At 41.7% G+C, this 19,681-nt stretch overlaps 1 protein-coding gene across 1 annotated transcript; it reads right to left on the reverse strand.

Annotated features, from left to right (window-relative positions):
* Positions 1 to 1,450: 1,450 nt before the first annotated feature.
* On the reverse strand, positions 1,451 to 17,322 carry mapkap1 (MAPK associated protein 1). Its single transcript, XM_079179084.1, has 12 exons — positions 17,147 to 17,322; positions 15,583 to 16,070; positions 12,852 to 12,941; positions 11,992 to 12,140; positions 11,386 to 11,558; positions 11,130 to 11,306; positions 10,653 to 10,762; positions 9,351 to 9,458; positions 7,837 to 7,977; positions 6,831 to 6,968; positions 4,958 to 5,055; positions 1,451 to 3,911 (listed from the first exon to the last, which is right to left on the reverse strand). The coding sequence occupies exons 2-12, from the start codon at positions 15,863 to 15,865 to the stop codon at positions 3,789 to 3,791; spliced, it is 1,590 nt and encodes a 529-aa protein (XP_079035210.1). The 5' UTR covers positions 15,866 to 16,070; positions 17,147 to 17,322; the 3' UTR covers positions 1,451 to 3,788.
* Positions 17,323 to 19,681: the final 2,359 nt, after the last annotated feature.

Raw genomic sequence — 19,681 nt, forward strand, 5'->3', positions numbered from 1 at the left:
CTCTAAAATGTCCTGGTAGACGGCTGCACTGACTTTGATAAAACACAGTGGACCAACACCAGCAGATTACATGGCTCCCCAAATCATCACTGACTGGAAACTTTACACTGGACCTCAAGCAACTTGGATTGTGTGCCACTCCACTCTTCCTCTAGACTCTGGGACCTTGATTTCCAAATGAAATGCATATTAGACTTTCATTTGAAAAGAGGACTTTGGACCACTGAGCAACAGTCCAGTCCTTTTTCTCTTTAGCCCAGGTAAGACGCTTCTGACGTTGTCTCTGGTTCAGGAGTGGCTTGACACAAGGAATGCGACAGTTGTAGCCCATGTCCTGGATACGTCTGTGTGTGGTGGCTCTTGAAGTACTGACTCCAGCCGCAGTCCACTCCTTGTGAATCTCCCTCACATTCTTGAATGGGCTTTGCTTCAGAACCCTCACAAGGCTGCGGTTATCCCTGTTGCTTGTGCACCTTTTTCTACCACACCTTTTCCTTCCACTCAACTTTCCATTAACATGCTTGGATACAGCACTCTGTGAACAGCCAGCTTCTTTAGCAATTACCTTTTGTGGCTTCCCCTCCTTGTGGAGGGTGTCAATGACTGTCTTCTGGACAACTGTCCAGTCAGCAGTCTTCCACATGATTGTGCAGCCGACTGAACCAGATAGAGACCAAAGACTCAGGAAACCTTTGCAGGTGTTTTGAGTTCATTAGCTGATGTGACACCATGAGTCTACACTGTTGAACTTATTCACAATATTCTAATTTTCTGAGATACTGAATTTGGGGTTTTCATTAGCTGTAAACCATAATCATCAAAATTAAAAGAAATAAACGCTTGAAATATATCACCCTGTGTGTAATGAATCTATATATATGAGTTTCACTTTTTGAATTGAATTACTGAAATAAATTAACTTTTTGATGATATTCTAATTCATTGAGATGCACCTATAAATAGAACCATGTTGTCATTCGGTAGATCAGGGCCTGCAGTCAGACTGCTCAAGCCTCATATTAGCTTTAGCTTAGCATAACCGTTACAATGTAGTCGCTCTATGAAGGGATCGCTTCGCAGCAAGTATGGACAGAAGTAATAAACACAATAACACTTTCAACATATGTGTGAGTGATGTATGTAAGGTAACATAAGTCTGACTGGGTCCACTAAAAGAGTCATAAGTGTCTGACATTTTGGAAAGTGAAGTGATGTTTGAGGACAATGGTGGTATAGTACTGCCATGGTGGAGATGCCAGCCGGGCAGCTTAGTGTTCTAAAATATGTTAGTATATCACAGCTGAATATTGATATGACTTTTACAATGTGGGTGAGCTCTTTCAATTCGATGGCCGCCTGCATGTATTTGAGCCAAAGTATGGACATTCAGATTTCACGAGACTTCTCACTAAGCCAGACTAGGACACAAAAAGAAAAAGACCAGTTCAAGTGAAAGGTAAAGAAAAAGGTTTTATTTCTCTGTAGGGTTCTTTCCATAACGCTGTCAGACACTTCTTGTAACAATCTGAGCCTGTCAGTGTCAAACACAAGAGGACGTAACGTTACATAGGACGCTGCTCACTTGCCCTTGCAGCTCGATATGTGGCTGCATCAATCTACTCAACACTGGACCAATTTTAAAACATCTTGTCCCCGTTAGACACACATGGCGCCCAGGTTGAAGAACACCGTAGTTACCCTTTAAGATGAACTTGAGAATGACTAAAACTATCATTTAAAGGGAACCCTGAGTGTCAGCAGCTTATTGTTTCTCTCCAATGTGCACGGGATGAACGCTGTTGACTCGGACAGAAACAATGGAGACAAATGTCCTTCACTGTGAACTGAACCTGGAGAAATAAGACGTCACCCAGTGACAAGCTGAGAGAGGTTCAGTAGAGCGGTTCAGTACAATTCTCCAAACTCTCTGATGTTACTTAAACAAGCTACTGAGACTGGGACTACTTTGTCGTGTGGCGGTACAGTGGCAATGTAAGAGAATAACTCGCCAATCAGCGTTATATACAGAAATGATTTGCTCCACATGAACGCATGTCAGCTTCAGCCTGCCTCTGTGTATTTGTGTAAATGCTCGTAACAAACATGTTTAAAGCATTTCCTCCCTTCACAAAACATTCTCAAAGCTGAATTCTTTGAGTATTTCCAAACCTGATTTGTTCACCTGTGTGTTAAACTGGCCAGCAGTATTTGGTAACACCGTTTGTGGAATAGGCTGTGTATTGTGCCAGCTGTCTTCAACTAATCACAGCTGCATAGCACTGCTAGCGGCACTCTTTAGGCTTTCTGAGACTTATGTCTGGGGGGCGTGTCGGTTTGATCGACGGGTCTCTCTACCTATCGCACTCAGCCGAGGTGCTCGCTCGCTCTACCTCGGCTTCACCACAATGACTAAATGTGGAATCTAGCTTGTAAAAAAACAGAAGTCAGAAGCTCACACTAACCGTTTTTCTCAACGGCTGAAGCATACATTTAATATCTTAAAACTGTACCATGGTCTCACCCTTCCAAATTACAATGAGCACTGTTAATACACTCAGCTGTCGGTTTATTAGGTCCACCTAGCTCAGACTAATGCAGTCTGATCCAACAGATAGTTTTAGAAAGAGGGGAGTCATTTTGGAGGCTGTAGTTTGTGGTGCTGCTGAGCCATATTGAGTAATAGAGGGAGAGGTGTTTCTATTATTTTGTCCATGCTGGTCATATCATCGAGGTTAAACGCCTGTCAGTATAACGTAACACAATGTGAGAAAAGATTAACCTAATGAAAGGAGTGTAGACAATATTAACGGTGCTAAATTGGATATTCAGAGCATTAACCTAGCAGCAAACAATTATCAATTGTATAATATGTAAAGATATGGAGGAGTAATGGCTACCTGAGCAGAGAATATAGACGCTCTCCCTCTGTGTGTGTGTTATCTGTGCTTCGTTTACATAGCCGGGCCGGCCGCACGTGCACGTGAGTGCGCCCCATTGGTTAGCTCACGGCCACCGCTCTGCACTGCTCTGCTCTCATACGGAGGATACAGCCGATAACTCCGCCTCCAACGCTTAGCTTTGTCCCAGAAGCCTAGCGCCAAACCTCCGGTTCCCCCTCAGATAAACACTGGTAGCTCCGTGAGCACTTGTGCCCTTGTTTGCACCGTTAGCTGCAAGCCGCCGGCTCAGCCGTCGCCATGTTGAGAGCCGCAAAGAGGCAATAGAAATGCTCCAACTTTTAAGGATTTGCTATCTTGATTCAAGGCAGAAGGGTATTGACCTGTTTTTAATAATCCAGACTGGGCTATTGTATTTCTATTACATTATTATTTCAATTCTTGAATGTGAATTTTCTTTGTACAGTACAGTACATGTTGTTAAATCTGTTAAAAGATGGAAAACAGAAGCTAAGATTTAGCTTTGTTTTGTTTGTTGAAGTTGTACAAATCCATCCTGAAGGACGGAGCTCATATTCAGAGGCAGTGAATGAACGAGAACTGACGGTGACATGACATGCCAAAACTCTGTCCCACATATCTTTAAAGAAGAGCAATTTGTTTGTCTGTTGGTCGTGGGCTCTCTTTGCACCATGGAGTTTCAGAGGCTTCCACCGGCCCCCTGCTCCAGCAGAGACACGTCTTCCTGGTCCGTCTCCTCTGACCTGACTTTCCTTTCAGTCTCCGCTTCAGTTCAGCCGAATGCTGTCCGTGTCTGAGACCGCCGGGCCCCGTCAACGCGTCTGTCCCTGCCTATGCAGACAGACAGGTGGCTGAGCAGCTTCAGTCGGTCTACTGGCCAGTCTTCTTTTCCTTCTGGAAACTGAAACTGGTCCGCCGGCTCAGTTTCCGCTGCTTCTGGGCAAAGTAATCGGCCCGAGAGGTGCTGGCTCGGGACTCCAGGATATAGTTCACCTGAAAATAAACATTCATGATGTGTTTGAGAATGTTGATTTGAAACTTTACCTTTAACAGCTTTACCATAAATACAATTAAATAACAGAGATGATCGCCACCATAGTAACACTCTAACCTAAGACAAAGAGTAAGCAGCAAAAACAATGGGGGACTTTTATTATGAATAATTTATGTAAAAATGAAATGTTCCACTGTCCATTCAATGTTAAACGGTTGTTCTTCGGGTAAAAAAAGCCATATCTGATCAGAACACGCATATGCGGACAGCTGAGCTCCGATCTGGGGCATCCGGTCACAAAAGTCACATTGAAAAGACGAGTGTAACTGCGGCATATACAGGACTGTCTCAGAAAATTAGAATATTGTGATAAAGTTCTTTATTTTGTGTAATGCAATTAAAAAAACAAAAATGTCATGCATTCTGGATTCATTACAAATCAACTGAAATATTGCAAGCCTTTTATTCTTTTAATATTGCTGATTATGGCTTACAGCTTAAGAAAACTCAAATATCCTATCTCTAAATATTAGAATATCATGAAAAAGTCTACTAGTAGGGTATTCAACTAATCACTTGAATCGTCTAATTAACTCGAAACACCTGCAAGGGTTTGCAGAAACTGTAGGAGGACATTTTGAAGTGTTTATCAATGTATCAACAACTACACAATTGTAATGAAATAATATAAATGTAGGTCTTCATATTTTTTATGTGAAGTATTACGTTTTTATTCGTCCACAACTAATTTATGTGCAACACATTTAATACTACACATTCTTCACAAGTTGTTTGCACAATATCATTCATGCTCTTCAATCAATAACTTATTAGGTAGAAGGAGTATTACATGATTCTGGGCCTCGTGGGCCAACAAACATCAACTTTAAACTGTACTTTGCTACTATAAAAATTGAGACAAAGGCACCCTGGAACAGAACTCATTAAGGCCTGAATTATGAGCTGGAGGAACAGTTCATGCCAGATGAAACCGGCACTGAACAGTTGCCCTCAAGAAATAGAAAGATGGTGAAAAAGAACGCACCTTCAGCACTATTTCGTTGATAGTAGCAGCATCAGACTCGAAGTAGAGCGGCTTGTAGTCGTGGTTGCTGAGATAAGTGAGCTTAAATATTGCATGACCTGTAAGACACGGAGGAAAAACAGTGTTTAATGAGAGAGACGATGGACACGCCTTCTCTTCCTGCACATCTTCAGCCATGTCTTTGTGTGATCCAACACCACGAAGGAGTCTCCTCTCCTCAGGGCTGAGGAAGACCACCAGCAGGACAAAAGAAGAGCAAATTGTAAATAATCCAAAAATAAAAGCCCTCTGACTTTTTACGGGGCAAGATTAAGCAAAATGTCACTTTGGTTTGGCTGGCTGAATACTTTGGATTATTATGTGAGAGGAAGGCGCTATAATAAGAAAAGGACTGGCAGGACACTTAATATGAAAATACATATTCACAGTGACTGTATTCATGCTTTCATTGGTTCTATCAGCTCTAACATGATCAAATGTAATCCAATTACATGGAACAGAGAATGTCACTGAAGAATTCAAGGCGGTTAAAATGACAAAGATCACCAGTGGCAGATCATAGAATGATTTCATGAATTCCACGAGTAGCTGGTTTTGCTTCTGTACACCACAGTACAATACAGAGCGGACAAGGAAATGTCTCTCGTGTCATATTAATGTCAGAATCTCTCAGTTCAACATTCATTCAATAATTTCACTTTGGAATCTAAACTTGGATCAAGTAGCTTGTGAATAATAAGGTGCAGAGGTCGCTCGTGGGTTTGTAAAGGTTGATATAATAACGACAGCTCAACCAGGGAAGCAGTAGCATTTTAGACTCCTAAAAATGATAGAATAGAACTAGAATAGTTGAGAGTGCTGGTACTCCCGTCTGCTTCTCCAAACTGCCGACCAGCTTCTACTGTGAGTACTACACTGACTATAGAGAACTACCGCATACATCCCTACTTCAAACACCAAAAACTAACCTACTAAAGGGACTAGGGGTGACCCCGAATAGTAGACTGTCTGGCGATTCGAGACAGATTTTCCAGTCTCACAGTTGAATCGTCACAGTGACGGAAAACTGCACTGATGAAATAAAGAATGAATCATAAATAACAGCATGGCTATTTGAAAATCAAAGAAGAGGCCTGCTTTTATTAATCAGAGCACTCGCATAGGAACGTAGCACTACATATAGTGAACCGTTGAATTTATGAACGGCTCTGAAGAAAAGTTCAGCCGCCTTTGCCCGCAGAAAGAGGGGCTCTGGTCCCGGGATTTCTGCTACAAAATCCGTTTCTGCTTCGTGGTTCTCTTCCGTCTGTGGATTGATACAACGCAGAAAATGGAACAAGGACCAAAACTTCTTTTCACAAACACGACAAGCAAGCAGGGTGAGAAACCGGGTCTGGATCTCTAATGATCTCAGCACTACGCACACACTCCCACCCTACACTCAACAAACTAGCAATAGAAACAACATTGGCATCTCGGCCAATGTTGTTGTTCTTACTTCATTTCTTTTTTTATATAAAGATTAAAAGGGGAGGGTCAAATCATGCCTTTGTTTTTTGCTCATTGGTCCAATGAGCAAAAAACAAAGGCATGATTTGATGATCAGTCGACTTTAGGAGAGACTTGACCAATCAGATTGGACTCTTTAAATTCTTAGTCTGGCCCATGAGGTCGGTTAAATTAAGGTTAAAGCCAGTTTAAATTCCACAGGACACAATAATCTTAATCCCTAAAGGAAAGGCCACAGTCATGTGTTGTGTTCATCCCAGTGAAGTAAGGCTAGTTCGTGTTGTCACAGAGAAAAGCTGCGAGCATGTATCTGCATGTTTGTGCTGTGACTGTCATGTAGAGGCGTGGTGTGTGGTCCACTCACTGGGGCTTCTCTCCTCTACGAGGTCGCAGGCACAGAGGTGGTCCGAGTCGATGGAGATGGGTTTCTGTCGAATCCAGAACTTGGTGCTGGCCTTCTGATTGGTGACCGGATCGATCTCCACCTTCTCTCCTGAAACACCTGAAGAAACAGTTGAGTCCGTTCATATATGGAAGACATATTTCATACACAGGATAACCATGCATTGTTGGACTACATGTATGTTACTCTGCTCAAACTGCTGCGTTCCTGTTATGCGGAGTATCTCTACAACTATTGGCTGGACTGTCATGAGATTTGTTACACGCAGTAATGTTCCACTCAGGATAAGTTGTAATAGATTTGGGGATGACCTTAGACTTTTCCTCTATCATAAGCTCAAACATTTCAAGGTGTCTAGTACTTTGGTTTTCTGGTTTATAATAAAATAAAAAGATCCGGAGAACCCTTTCAGAAGAGACTGTCAAGAAGGTGATCAGGGCAGGGCTAGAACGGTCTATAATAAAGAACTTAGAAGGAAAGAATGTTAACAAGAGACCAGTTTGGGTTTATAAAAACACAATATCCTGAAATCAAAATTGTTTTCCCTAAATCAGCTGAATTGCAACCAAAAAAATGTGTATTGGTAGGCAGTAGCGGCACACAACAATAGATCAAAATGCAAAGCTGGCGTTTTTCTCACCTAAACTTCTACAGCTGAGCGTTGACTATCAGTTTGATTCAGTATCGAGACCGTCTATGCCACCGGGTACGATCTCCCAGGAAAATGTTGCTATCCCTAGCTATCCCGAGTTACAGCTGACAGCATCAACGTACGTTCTTTGCAGTAACTGTCCCCAGTGGACAAAATGGTGGACGGTGGATCTAGCTAGCACTAGCTCCAAAAGTCAGCAGATAACATCATACGCAAATTTACATAGCATGACATCATCGCACATTTGTTGGCAGAGGAGCCGTGGACCAAGCTATGGCTGATAGAGGTGGACATGTGTGAGTAAGCAGCATGTACCTAGCTGGACATCTGTGGTGAAGCGCAGCTTGTGAATCATACTGATTTTGAAGGACTTATAGTGGTGGCTGCTCAACATGTCTTGGACCGTGGTGATGTCAATAGGGGGGTCTTCCTCGGAGCTCTCCTCGCCCCTGGAGCCTGCAGACAGAAGGAAGATCAAGCACAAATTGACAACAACGTCCTGATGTTAACCCATGATCTATAACTTAGGACTGTGGCTGCAGAGTTCATCAAAATGATCCTGCTGTTCACCAAAACAAACACACTTCATTTTTCTAGAGCTGCATAAACAAATGACGAGTGCTTATTACTCCATGAGACAAACACAGGAAGAGGAGGTCATTGTTGTGAATAATTCTAATTCTTTTGAGGCTTTATTGGCATTAAACTGTCAAGAACAGTGTTGACAAATCTATTATATCAACGACACCAGAACTAAAAATAATAAGTATAATAATAAGTAATGACTTTATTATGAACAGTCCACAGACTGAGGATTCTTGAGAATCACACAGGGTTGAAGAGCTCTTAAATGCTGGGATTTGGAGGTGGACAGATATTTTAGATAAAACATTGCAAAAGCCCTCCATTCATAACTGGAAGAGGCCTCAGTGTTTTGGGGCACAGGCTACATGTGAGCTCAGTTACAATTTTCTATATTTTTGAAACACTCCGGAAAGCTTTTATCAAAAGTGGACAACAGGCTTAGTTGATTATCCTTGAACATATCATTTTATACAGTTGCATAAAAGCAGTTAAGCAGTGAGTCCTTCACCAGCTACTAATATATCAATTGTCTTTTGTTTTTGTTTTACATTCAAAGCGTCTTTGAAGTTTTCGGCAAGCAGGTAAGCAAACAGTTTTTGACCGCAGTGAAAATACAGATTAAAGCAAAATATGTTTAAACATCTTCTGAATTTTTTAAATGATTACAATTTTCAATAAATTTGGACTTTTGGACTTATTGGAAATGTTTGGCCACCACTGGAATCTCATTCTGCAGATAGTGCCATACTAGTCGCAACCTTAGCGTGAGTACCCGGTACCGGCAGAGTTAGCTGCTCTCGGAAACACAAGAGCAGAGGATATTAACGATGGTGTGAAATTCAGAATTTGCAGCCGCAGAATGAATATAGGGGAAAAACTGATCACCGATTTAATCTGCAACCGTGCAGAAATACCAGGTTTAAACAGAAGAAATGAACAGAAGAAAATAGATGGACTTCAATGTTGAATTCAATGTCGACATTATGCATGACACTTTGTTACAGCCTTAGAACTTTGTAATGTCTGCATGAAGATAGTACGGATTGAAATACATCTTTTTATTAAAAACGGTGTCCTAGAGATCTCACCTCTGAGTGGAAAATAAATGTGAATCTTATTTTGTAGTGATGTATTCTTTCAGTCTAGACTCTCCTAAGATGTGTGATCCCTGTCAGAACCCTCTCAGATGATGGTGATGAGTGTGACCAGCGTTGAGAAGATGAGGCAGGTGTGGGTTTACTTACTGTTTTCTCTAACCAGGCAGAACTCCAGGGTGCTCTGGCTCTCCAGTGTTGAGTCCAGGTCCACAGAGACGTTTGGCTCCGTCTGCTTCTCCAGACGATACATGGGCCCTGTCGGAGAATGATGAGTCAGCAACGACAGCAACACACTCAGCCTTAGAGTTTTACAGTTAGATAGGGAACAGCTCTTATAGTCGTTGATGCAGAGCTTCATCTTAAGGGATAGTTTTTATAAGCTGGGTCTTATTTTCAGTGCAGCTTTTGGCCATCAGTCCTGTAATAATAATAATAATACTCCAGTGGTTGAGTTAGACTTCCATCATAACCTGATATTAAATCTAATAAGACAAGTGTGTATTTAAAAGGTGGTGTCTGTGATTCTAAACCAACACACTTGTTGTCAATATTTCCTCACGGCTCCCTAGCGGTCTTTTGTGTGTGTGCAAACATAACCCTGTGTTCATACACAGCCCTGGCTGTGTGAATGGGAAACAGACCGAGCAACTCCAACTCTACCGAATGTCATTTTACACATTCAAGCTTCTATTGAGGTATTTAAATCAATAATCAATAATGTCTGTTAAAACAGGTAGCAGCCTCCCTGTGTGTGTGTGTGTGTGTGTGTGTGTGTGTGTGTGTGTGTGTGTGTGTGTGTGTGTGTGTGTGTGTGTGTGTGTGTGTGTGTGGCAGCAAGTGGGAGAGCAAACTACGTTTTTGATCGCAGTGAAATTATGTTTTGGCTAAATGCCAACAAATATGGATTTAAGTAGATTAATTCTTTGGATGAAAACACGCTTTAAATGATTACAGTCTTTTTCCAATAAATTTGGAGTTTTGGACTGAGACGGCGGCGCTACTAGTTGTGTGTGTCATTTGTTTTAAATTGAAATATACAGGCTAGACCATGCATTTATAAGGGGAATGGAGAGAAAGGATTAACAGAGAGAACGCCAACCGTGCATTTACTTTTCTGCATATGAATGCAGAAAAGCCTGTTCCAGTAAAATCTCTAAGCAAACAGTGTGGTGAGAAAATGACACTCAGCACATTTCATTTGGATTCATAATGGCAGGCAGTGATGGGAGATGATAGGCAGAATATTTATTTCGGTCATTACAGCTGACGGAGCCAGAACACAGATTTACAGCCAAGTTTATTTTTGCTCATTATTTTTCAAACTAAAATAGACTGCAGTTTTTATTTGGGGTCCACAGTGTACATAAACGCACAGATACAATGTGCTGGACAACCAACCAATCCAAAGACAGAATGAACTTCATCTATCTAGAACCTCCCTGTCATTACCTGAGCCTTTCTGTGAGCCTTTCCTCTTCTTGAGTGCTTTCTGGAGAATTTCCTTCATGGTTACCTTCAGACTGTCCACAGGGATTAAAGAGAAACCATGGGCAGCATTTCTAAAATGGGAAAAAAAGCAGAAAGGGTAAAGAATGCATCTGTAGATTTAACTCAAGACAGGCGAAATGTAGTAAACAACACTTCACTGCACCTGTAACATTACAACCGGTTTTTAACAGAGGGGATGGTTCAAAAGAGAGAATTTCTATCTTTTAATGAATATGTTTTGAATGTGCGGAAAGTTTTGAATGTTACTGAAACATATATGAGCTATTAAAGTCCAGAGGTTATAAAATATTACCATTTTTGTTTGGAAACACACACACACGTTTATTACCAGACATCTGGAAAAATTTGGATAACCGCGACATTCCCGTATTCGCCTCCCACTGGTGGTTACATACATGAATATGTTCCCTTACTTACATTCTGACAAACAGTGACTGTCTGGAAGCGAGACCGGGTGAAGAGTATTTCTCCACCAAGGCCAGAGTGCTGAAACCAAACTTGTGGATGGGCTCATTGGAGTCCAGCGGAGGGAAGTCTGTGTCCACCTCGCCATCGTCCTCTGCAATGTGGAGGCAGTAGGCGGTCACATTCTCACTGTGGAGACAGTTGTGTTGAGTGTTACGCAGAAATGTACATTCTACCAAAGGGGTGTTGAAATAGGTTTTTTGCTCACTTGAGTTTGGGCTCTCGTCCCTCGCCTGTGTACTGCCAACATATGAGGCCAATGAGGTCGTGGACGCGGGCGTTAGCAATGGTCACCACCGTCATTGGGTGTACTTTCTCCTGAGCCAGCTGCATTGAGAGGTAGACGTCTATCTTTTTTGTTGCCGTTGTGCCAATGTGGCCCTAAAAAGGTGAAGAGGACACCATGCAGAGAAAAACCCTGATTACAAAGAGTAAAGGGACAGCATGTGCTACGTCAAACTTTAGTATCTACTGTGGGGGACGTCCTACAGGAGAAATCAACAATAATCATGAGGCAGATGTCGCCTGCACTGCTCGGTTTGGTTCCACAAAAGGTGATTCAGACAGATTGAAGGGAGCAAATATGGTGCTAATATTCATGCAAGTGTGTGTGAGGTAATTGTGTATATATATAGTTTTGCTATACTGAATCTAAACTCCTGTAATGGTGCATTAGACAGAAGCTTTTCTGTGTTGGATGAATTTAATCAAATAGGCCCACATGTTTTCTTTGCTACAGAATGACATGCTGAATTCTAAAAGTTTATTTTAAAGAAGATACAAATGAAGAGAAACTACTTGTGGAATGACTCACCTTGCCATCAAACTTGGAGTATTCATTGAAGGGGTTGTTGAGCTGCTGGGGACACTGCTCCAGCCGCAGTGAAAGGGTGGATTTGGTACCTGTGGTTCGCGGCCTGTCCTTAAAGTCCCGTTTCTCAAACAGGGACCCCAGATCCTCCACTGGACAGAAAGCATCAGAGCAATGAACAACATGCAGCATCACTGCTTATTTTCAAGTACATTGAGAAAAACTGTTAAAACCGTGTGAGCCAAACTAGTAAAGAGTAGAGTACTGGAGAAAACTGAAGCATATTTTATTACACGTATATTTCCGTGTACATACATATTTTAGGTACAAGTCTTTACACGAAGTCACAAAAGTATCTGAAGTAAATCTGTAAAACCAGTTGTCATCAGCTCAAACAAAGGGTTATTTTCTTCCTTGTTTGACTGGAAATTTTAGATAGAAAATTACTCAATAATCAGAACTCTGTTCACATAAAAAAAAAAGAAGTAAACATTCGAATTAAGTCAGAAAAATGAATGCAATTTTCTGTAGCCAAAATGTTTTCTTATCCTTGAGGGTGTGTAGAACGATCCTGTTAATCATCTCCTAACACCTCAGTCCTGGCATCGTTTGGGTCCTCACCCCAGCTGGAGGATCATGGTATTGAGATGTTTCATATAATATTGGAGTATGTCAGAGAAAATACTTTGAACATTCAGATTTCTTATCAGCTTTATTTAATTAGAATAAAGATTTTTAGAAAAATTCCCTAAGGACAAAAAAACGGTAAAAAGTGAAACAGCGTTTTTTTAAATATTAGTAACTACCAGAGCTTTGCTGTTAAAATAACTTTATTTTTTATTCAAAATAATACGAAACATTACCTGATTGGGAGTTTGACCTCTCTTTCCATTGAACGTTTTTACATTTGATTTGGTTCTGCCGTTCTTTCCTTAACCTTTCAAGTCTTTGCGCTGAAAAGAAAAAGAAAAAAAAACAACTGTAAAATGGCAGTGCTAAAAACCTGGGGGGAAAAATCATCATCACGTACACTAAAATACCAGTATGCTGTGCTTTGGTTCAAATATATAATGTATATCTTTCATTGGGCCTGAGAGAGCAAGACACTCACTCTCTGCCATGTAATATTTTGACAGACAGTCACACACTAATATGTATATTACAAACATTAAGAAGAGCTAACACCAAATAAAACTTAAAACGCTTTTTGGTTCATCCCTCTCATCTTACCAGCAGCCCCAGGTTTCTCTCGGCTGTCTTGTTGGAGTCCTGATGAGACAGCCACCACAGGTCAGTGATCGAACTCAAGGCTGAAAGTCTCTCTACCCACAACCCAGAACCAAGACCAGCACTCCACCAAACTTAGAGTAAAGCTCAAGGGAGCCAAAAAGAGACAAGCCGTCTACCTTTGGACTCCCTCCATCACCAAAACCACAATTACCTTCCAATTAAAACACCTGAATGTAGCTTAAACAGATTCACACTCTTCATTTGATTCAAACTCACTATGCTCAATTTGTACGCGTCATATTACACCCCCACCTCCCAACTCAAACACAGTAGCATTTGAAGACGGATTGACCGACAGCCCAAACCTTGAGATTTAAGGGGGCTACCACGAGAACATTTTATTGTCCTTACGGGGAAATTAAGTTGCAGTTGACATTGATGAAGTTGCAGTTGACAATGATAAATGTGGCAATCAGGTGGCAGCGCTCAACAATAAGAATAGCCCGCTTGCTCAGGGCAAATAAAGGGCACCGTAGGCAGTAAATCTAGCACATCACTTGCCAAAACGGGCAAGTGGTAGTTCAAAATATTTAAACAAATCACGTTGGGTTTTTTCGGAACTGCTTCTCATCACTGTTGAGTTGCACACGCCAAGTACAGATCGAGCACGAGCAAGAAGGCTAAATGGACTGTACTTGTATAGCACTTTTCTAGTCTTCCGACCACTCAAGAGTGCTTTAACACTACATGACATCATTCACCCATTCATACACTGATGACAGGGGCTACAAGGTGCCACCTGCCATCAGGACTAACTAACCATTCATACCCACTGCAGGAGCGATTTGGGGTGAAGTGTCTTGCCCGGGGACACATCGACATGGACAAGCAGAGCCGGGGATCGACACAGAAAATGGTGGAAGTTGAAGTCTACCTGCTGAAGCGCAGGTGAGCATTTCACTAGTCCTTGAAACTGGAGTTTAATGGGTTGGCGTTAAGAAGATGTGGCCTAAACTCCAAATTAATTTATGTAAATAGAGAATAAACATGGAAAACAATGTTGGGCTTTGTTGCTATTTAATAAGCACTACTAAATAAAACAATGTGTATCAGGGCAAGTCTGACTCCTAACCTACTTTCCCGACAAGACAAGTGGAAAAAAAAACATTGACCCCTGAGGTGCTGGATATTTACTCATTAAACAAAGTTGTTCTGTCAACAGTCTCTTTCATAGTGGTGGTCTGTAGGGAGAGGCTTTTTCTTCACCCTAATGTCTGATCTACTGATGTATCTGGACACTTCCGGGTCTCTCAGCTGCATACATAACAGGGGTATGTATGCAGCTGTTCAGACCCCAGCTTGTGTCCTAATCGCTGGCTACATCTGGCCTATGGCTGTCTGCTCTTGAGCCACAGCCATCGTGATGCTTCTGTGGGGTTTCTGATGGCTCTCCTCCTCTACACACCCTCAACGCCCAAGTGGCTGCAGTACAGCGCGGTGGTTAATTTATTTTTTTGTCACATCAGCAACTGACTGATAGATGGAGCTCTTTGTATTGGCAAATACAAAGAGCTGGTTTAACAGTCGCCTTGTTCCAGTTTGACAGGCGGAGATTGAGTTGATCGGGCATAGCTAACAGTAATTGAGAAAGTCCTGTCTGAAATGTAATAAAATAACTACTCCACAGCTGATCAAGAGATACCCGCCCACTACCTGAGCCTCTCTACCAACATATAGTGGTAGACAGGATCAAAAGCAGCAATGAGATCCAATAGTACAAATGTAGAACATTCTCCTGCATCACCATGCGTTAAGAAATAGTTTGAGACTCTGAGAAGAGACATTTCTGTGGAGTGCAACCAACAGAAAAGCAAACTGAAAATTGTCAAGAAGGTTGTGCTCATCTAAGACAGCTGCAGGCTTTTAAGGCTGTCGCTGTAAAAAGGAGCTTAGAAATGAGACTGTAGTTCTGGTGAACAAATGTTTAACAAAGAGTTATTGGTTATAGAGAGCACACAAGAAGACAAAATGAACTATCTGACACTGACTGCTTGGTTTACAAAATATACTCGAAATGAATAGTTGTAAATGTGATCTGTGCTCCTCAATTCACAGCAATTAATAACATTCACGCAGTGAACTGCAATCTAACCCCATGCTTTCCACTTGTGTTGCAACAACCTTCAATAGCACACAATTTGACATGAGCCTCACTAAACCACTGGCCCAGATTAGACACACAAACCCCATCCAAACAACAGCAGAACTGGCTTTCTGGCTGCCCCTGCCATCATGACAGAGGGGAAGGTGTGCCTGACAGAAAGCCTGCCCTGCTAACCAGCCGGAGCCTGGAGATGTGCCTACCTGTGTTGGAGCGCCGGCGGATGCCGAAATCCCAGCTGGATGTGATGTCCATGGACTGGGAGAGGTCGCAGGCATGATTGTCTGTCACACTCCCGCCCCCCTCGATCAGGGAGCCTGACCCCGTTGACCCACAGCTGCTGCCAGGTACCAGAGCCAGCTGGCACTTCTCCAGATCTACATCCTGGTCTATTAGTACCATCTCACACATTCCTGTATCATCACTGGTCACATGAGACTGTCTGATGTGGGCCAGAATAATGGCCGGGTTGTCCAAGAAAGCCATTTCCTCTGCTTCGGAAAGTGGCTGACAGCTTCGGATGTTTTCTCTTTGTCTCACCCTCTTGCCTGTATTCCAGAGGATCCCTTTCTCTCTCCTTTCAGTCTCTCTCTGATAGTCTTAAAGTAGTGGCCGATGAAAAGTGGAGAGCACTCATCTTTTCCATCTTTTGATTATTCCCTCTGCTCCAAGGCAGTAAAGGTGCCAGCACCTGTTTGGAGCAAAATAACAGCTATTACATGGTGGGGGCGGGAAATTAATCTTTATAAAATAACATGTATTGAAATTTACCAGCCTATTGGTCTGAAGCTCAGTAAGTTATGGTGATGAACTACTTCTGCTTGGCATGTTCGTGATTGAGTGTTGTCACAATACAGACATGTTGTCAAAGACTCCGGTGTAAGCCATCACCGGACACTTGCGTTGACCAGTAAATAAATTACCTCCAACAAAAAAAAAATAACTGGCTCTGTTGAGTATTGACACTGTGAACACAACGATGTTGGTAATTTCAGCACCGAGATAAGAGCTGTGAATAAGGGCAAAACAATCGCGTCCCACGGTGTTACATTAGCCTGCGTGAGGGTAGCATGTTAGACGATGCTGTGACACACTCCAGACTTTATCCAACGTTAGCAAACAAGCAACACCAGATGACCAGCCACATATTGTTACAATCATATCTAATGTTACCAATGTGTGTGGGCCCTTATTTAACATGTTGCTGCTGCTAGTTATTACCACAACGAGTTTCTCCGACTGATGCTAACTGCAGCTAATGCTAAGCTGCAAAGTGGAAGTCGGATGTCAATTTTGTCAAGCTTAATTATTGTTTTTGAGACAAACTATTAACGTGTTAATCGGTTCATGTTAAGATTCACTAAAAGAAGAATTGCTTAATACGTTGCACTCATGCCCAGCGATAATCTTAAAAACTCTCACCCAACAACCTGATGGTAACAGTTAGGTTAACAGCTAGCGTTAGCTAGCTTGGCATTAGCTGAACCTTGCTAACTGGCTAACTTAAATCTCCTACACATTAGCTAACGTTAGCTAAGTACGCGCGAACCTTCTAAAAGTCGCAGCTATACTCCGTATTCCGACTGTAAAAATATGTAGTCACGAATGTCACTGCATTACATTGGTTGTATGTAGTTAGCTCGTAAGCTTGTTTAGGCAAACATCACGGACGCTTTCTTTGGTTAGCTGTTAGCTGATCACGGTTAGCTGCTATCATAGCCTCCCAGAGTAACTGTTAGTTAACGTTAGTTTATGACGTTGTCCCACCTTTAGAAGTCACATCCGATAAGGGAAAGAATTGCCCACATTTCCATATTATTCATGAATATTCCCAGTAGTGACAATAGCTCTTTCCATTAGTAATAATGCACTAGAGCAAAAATAAAAATCATAACATAACTGCAACCTAAAGCAATCTGCTGTGCTCAGGCTCAGCCAGCAGGAGCGAACCCAGTTTCAATTCCGGTTCCTCCTCCTCCTCCTCCTCCTCCTCCTCCTCCTCCTCCTCCTTCTTCTTCTTCTTCTCCTTCTCCTTCTCCTTCTTCTCCTTCTTCTTCTTCTTCTTCTTCTTCTTCTTCTTCTTCTTCTTCTGCTTCTGCTTATTCTGCTTCTGCTTATTCTGCTTCTGCTTCTGATTCTTCTGATTCTTCTTCTTTTACTTTTAATGGCGGTTGGCAAACCGCTTTCGGGTGCATTGTCGCCACCCACTAATCTGGAGTGTGGACTAAGTATACCCTCTCTAATACGACAACCAAACGAAGAAAACAAAATAATTAACCAAACAAAAGGAAACGAATGAAAGAAAAGAGAAAGAAAGAAAAGAGGAAAAACCAAAGATTTTCTTAAGTATAATAATGATATTTTCCTCTCCAAACTCTCTTAGTCCATTTTTCAAAACTTGTATTGTACCTCTGACAAGACGTGGTCCACAGTTTCTTCTTCAAACTTTCCATTATTATGCTTTCCAATAACATAGAGGGAACCTTTATTCCCTTTATTCCATTCATTCTGCCATCTCTTAATCACCACTTTCGCTTCTGACTTACTTATATTTACATTAATGTTATTTCTCCCACTCTTCAGAGCTCTTTTCGCTGCTTTATCCACCTTCTCATTGCCATCGACTCCAACATGGGCAGGGACCCACACAAAATGAACAGACACCCACATTTGATGGATTCTGAATAGTGATTGCATTATTTCATACAATCAATCTGTTCTACTCCTGGAGTGGCACAATTTCAAACTCATTAACACTGCACATGAGTCTGATGCTGTCACCACTCTCTCTGGCCTGTCCTACCCACTGTAAGGCAATAACTATGGCCATCACCTCACATGCTAACACAGATAAATCATCACTGAGTCTCTACACTCAACATTGAATTCTGGGATTACTGCTGCTGCTGCTGTTCTACCAGTTTTATGGTCTTTAGATCCACCTGTATAAATCTGTAAATAATTGCAGTAATTCTTTGTTATGTATGACTTGAAGATCTTACCAGTTTCCCCTACGTTCATCTCTCATCAGTTCAAGGAGGCCGAGAGCAATTGCAGGCTGTGGCAGTAACCAAGGAGGAATAGCTACAGAACCACAGTTGGAGAATAACTCCTATCCAGTAAACCCAACTCACTAGCCTTCTTCATAACAACCCAACCAAAGCTCTTTGTTGGCCTTTTTTCATGTTCTCAATAGCACTTATTGTTAGAACCTTGTTATGTCCTTGTAAACCGACCCAATATGGCATCCTGATCTGGATTCTTCTTAAATCTAATGGCATTTCCCCCATACCTGCAATTTAAAGGCCCCACTACCTTAATGCTTGTGCTTATATTACATCCAGTTTTCCCAACAAGGTTTTAGATGCCAACCTGTATGCCACACAGCCGTAATCTAGAACTGATCTTATCAGACCTACATAGCCTTCATGGCAGACCTGTCAGCTCCACATTCTGTTTCCATGCATCTCATTACATTTAAAACCTTTTTACACTCATTTATTAATAAGTGCGTTCCAGGTGAGCCTAGCATCAAACATTAAGCCTAAATTAACTACCTCATTGACTTAATTGTCACACTTAAATCCTGAATTGAATGGTTGAGCAGAAGAGATCAAAGGGCCAAGATGAGAAGATATAATGTTGGTCAAATACTGTGGTCAAAATAAAATGACTTCAGTTTCTTTGCCATTGGGATACAGAAAGTTTGACTCTGAATATCTTCAATTGCCTTACTAATCTCACAAAACAAGAGCAAAAACCTAGATTAATTGGTTCTCTTTTCTTCTTTGGTACCATGTTACCGGTCTTGTGACCCCTCAGATTGATCTCTGGAGCTGTAGGGGGATGCAGAGCTTCAGGCTGGAATTGGGTTGGGAACCAATGCGACAGACTACCAGCTCTTTAGCATGTTGGACACATCAGCATGGCACTGTCTCGTAAAATTAAGTTCCCATCCAATAACACTGGTCTGTAGATGCCTGCTTTGGGAGGAGGGCTGTTTAAAACTGTTTAAAACTGTTTAAAACGGTTTAAAACTGTTTAAAACTGTTTAAAACTGCGACCGTAATCTGAGGGAAAAAACATGTCAAGCACAAGTCAAACACTCCCCTAAAAGCAGAAACCTTCAGAATTAGTGGTGGCATCGCATTGTGATTACATTCCTGTATTTGACTTGTATTGCTGTATCTCAATTCTTCTGATTCTTCCGTCTACAGTTAATCTGCTCACCTGATTTCCATCATCACAGTTTTGGCTTACAAGAGCTGTTCCAAAATACACTCTTCTGTCCAAAAATGATTG

This window comes from Pholis gunnellus (genome assembly GCF_910591455.1).
Source record: "Pholis gunnellus genome assembly, chromosome: 18".
Taxonomy (NCBI): Eukaryota; Metazoa; Chordata; class Actinopteri; order Perciformes; family Pholidae; genus Pholis; species Pholis gunnellus.

Excerpts from the sequence above, each read along its gene's own strand:
- mapkap1 (XM_079179084.1), bottom strand. The coding sequence starts at position 15,865 with ATGGCTTTCTTGGACAACCCGGCCATTATTCTGGCCCACATCAGACAG. Across the intron at positions 10,763-11,129 it reads CAGTCACTGTTTGTCAGAAT|AAATGCTGCCCATGGTTTCT; the intron begins GTAAGTAAGGGA and ends TTCCCATTTTAG. Across the intron at positions 9,459-10,652 it reads AGGCTCACAGAAAGGCTCAG|GGCCCATGTATCGTCTGGAG; the intron begins GTAATGACAGGG and ends ATTCTCCGACAG.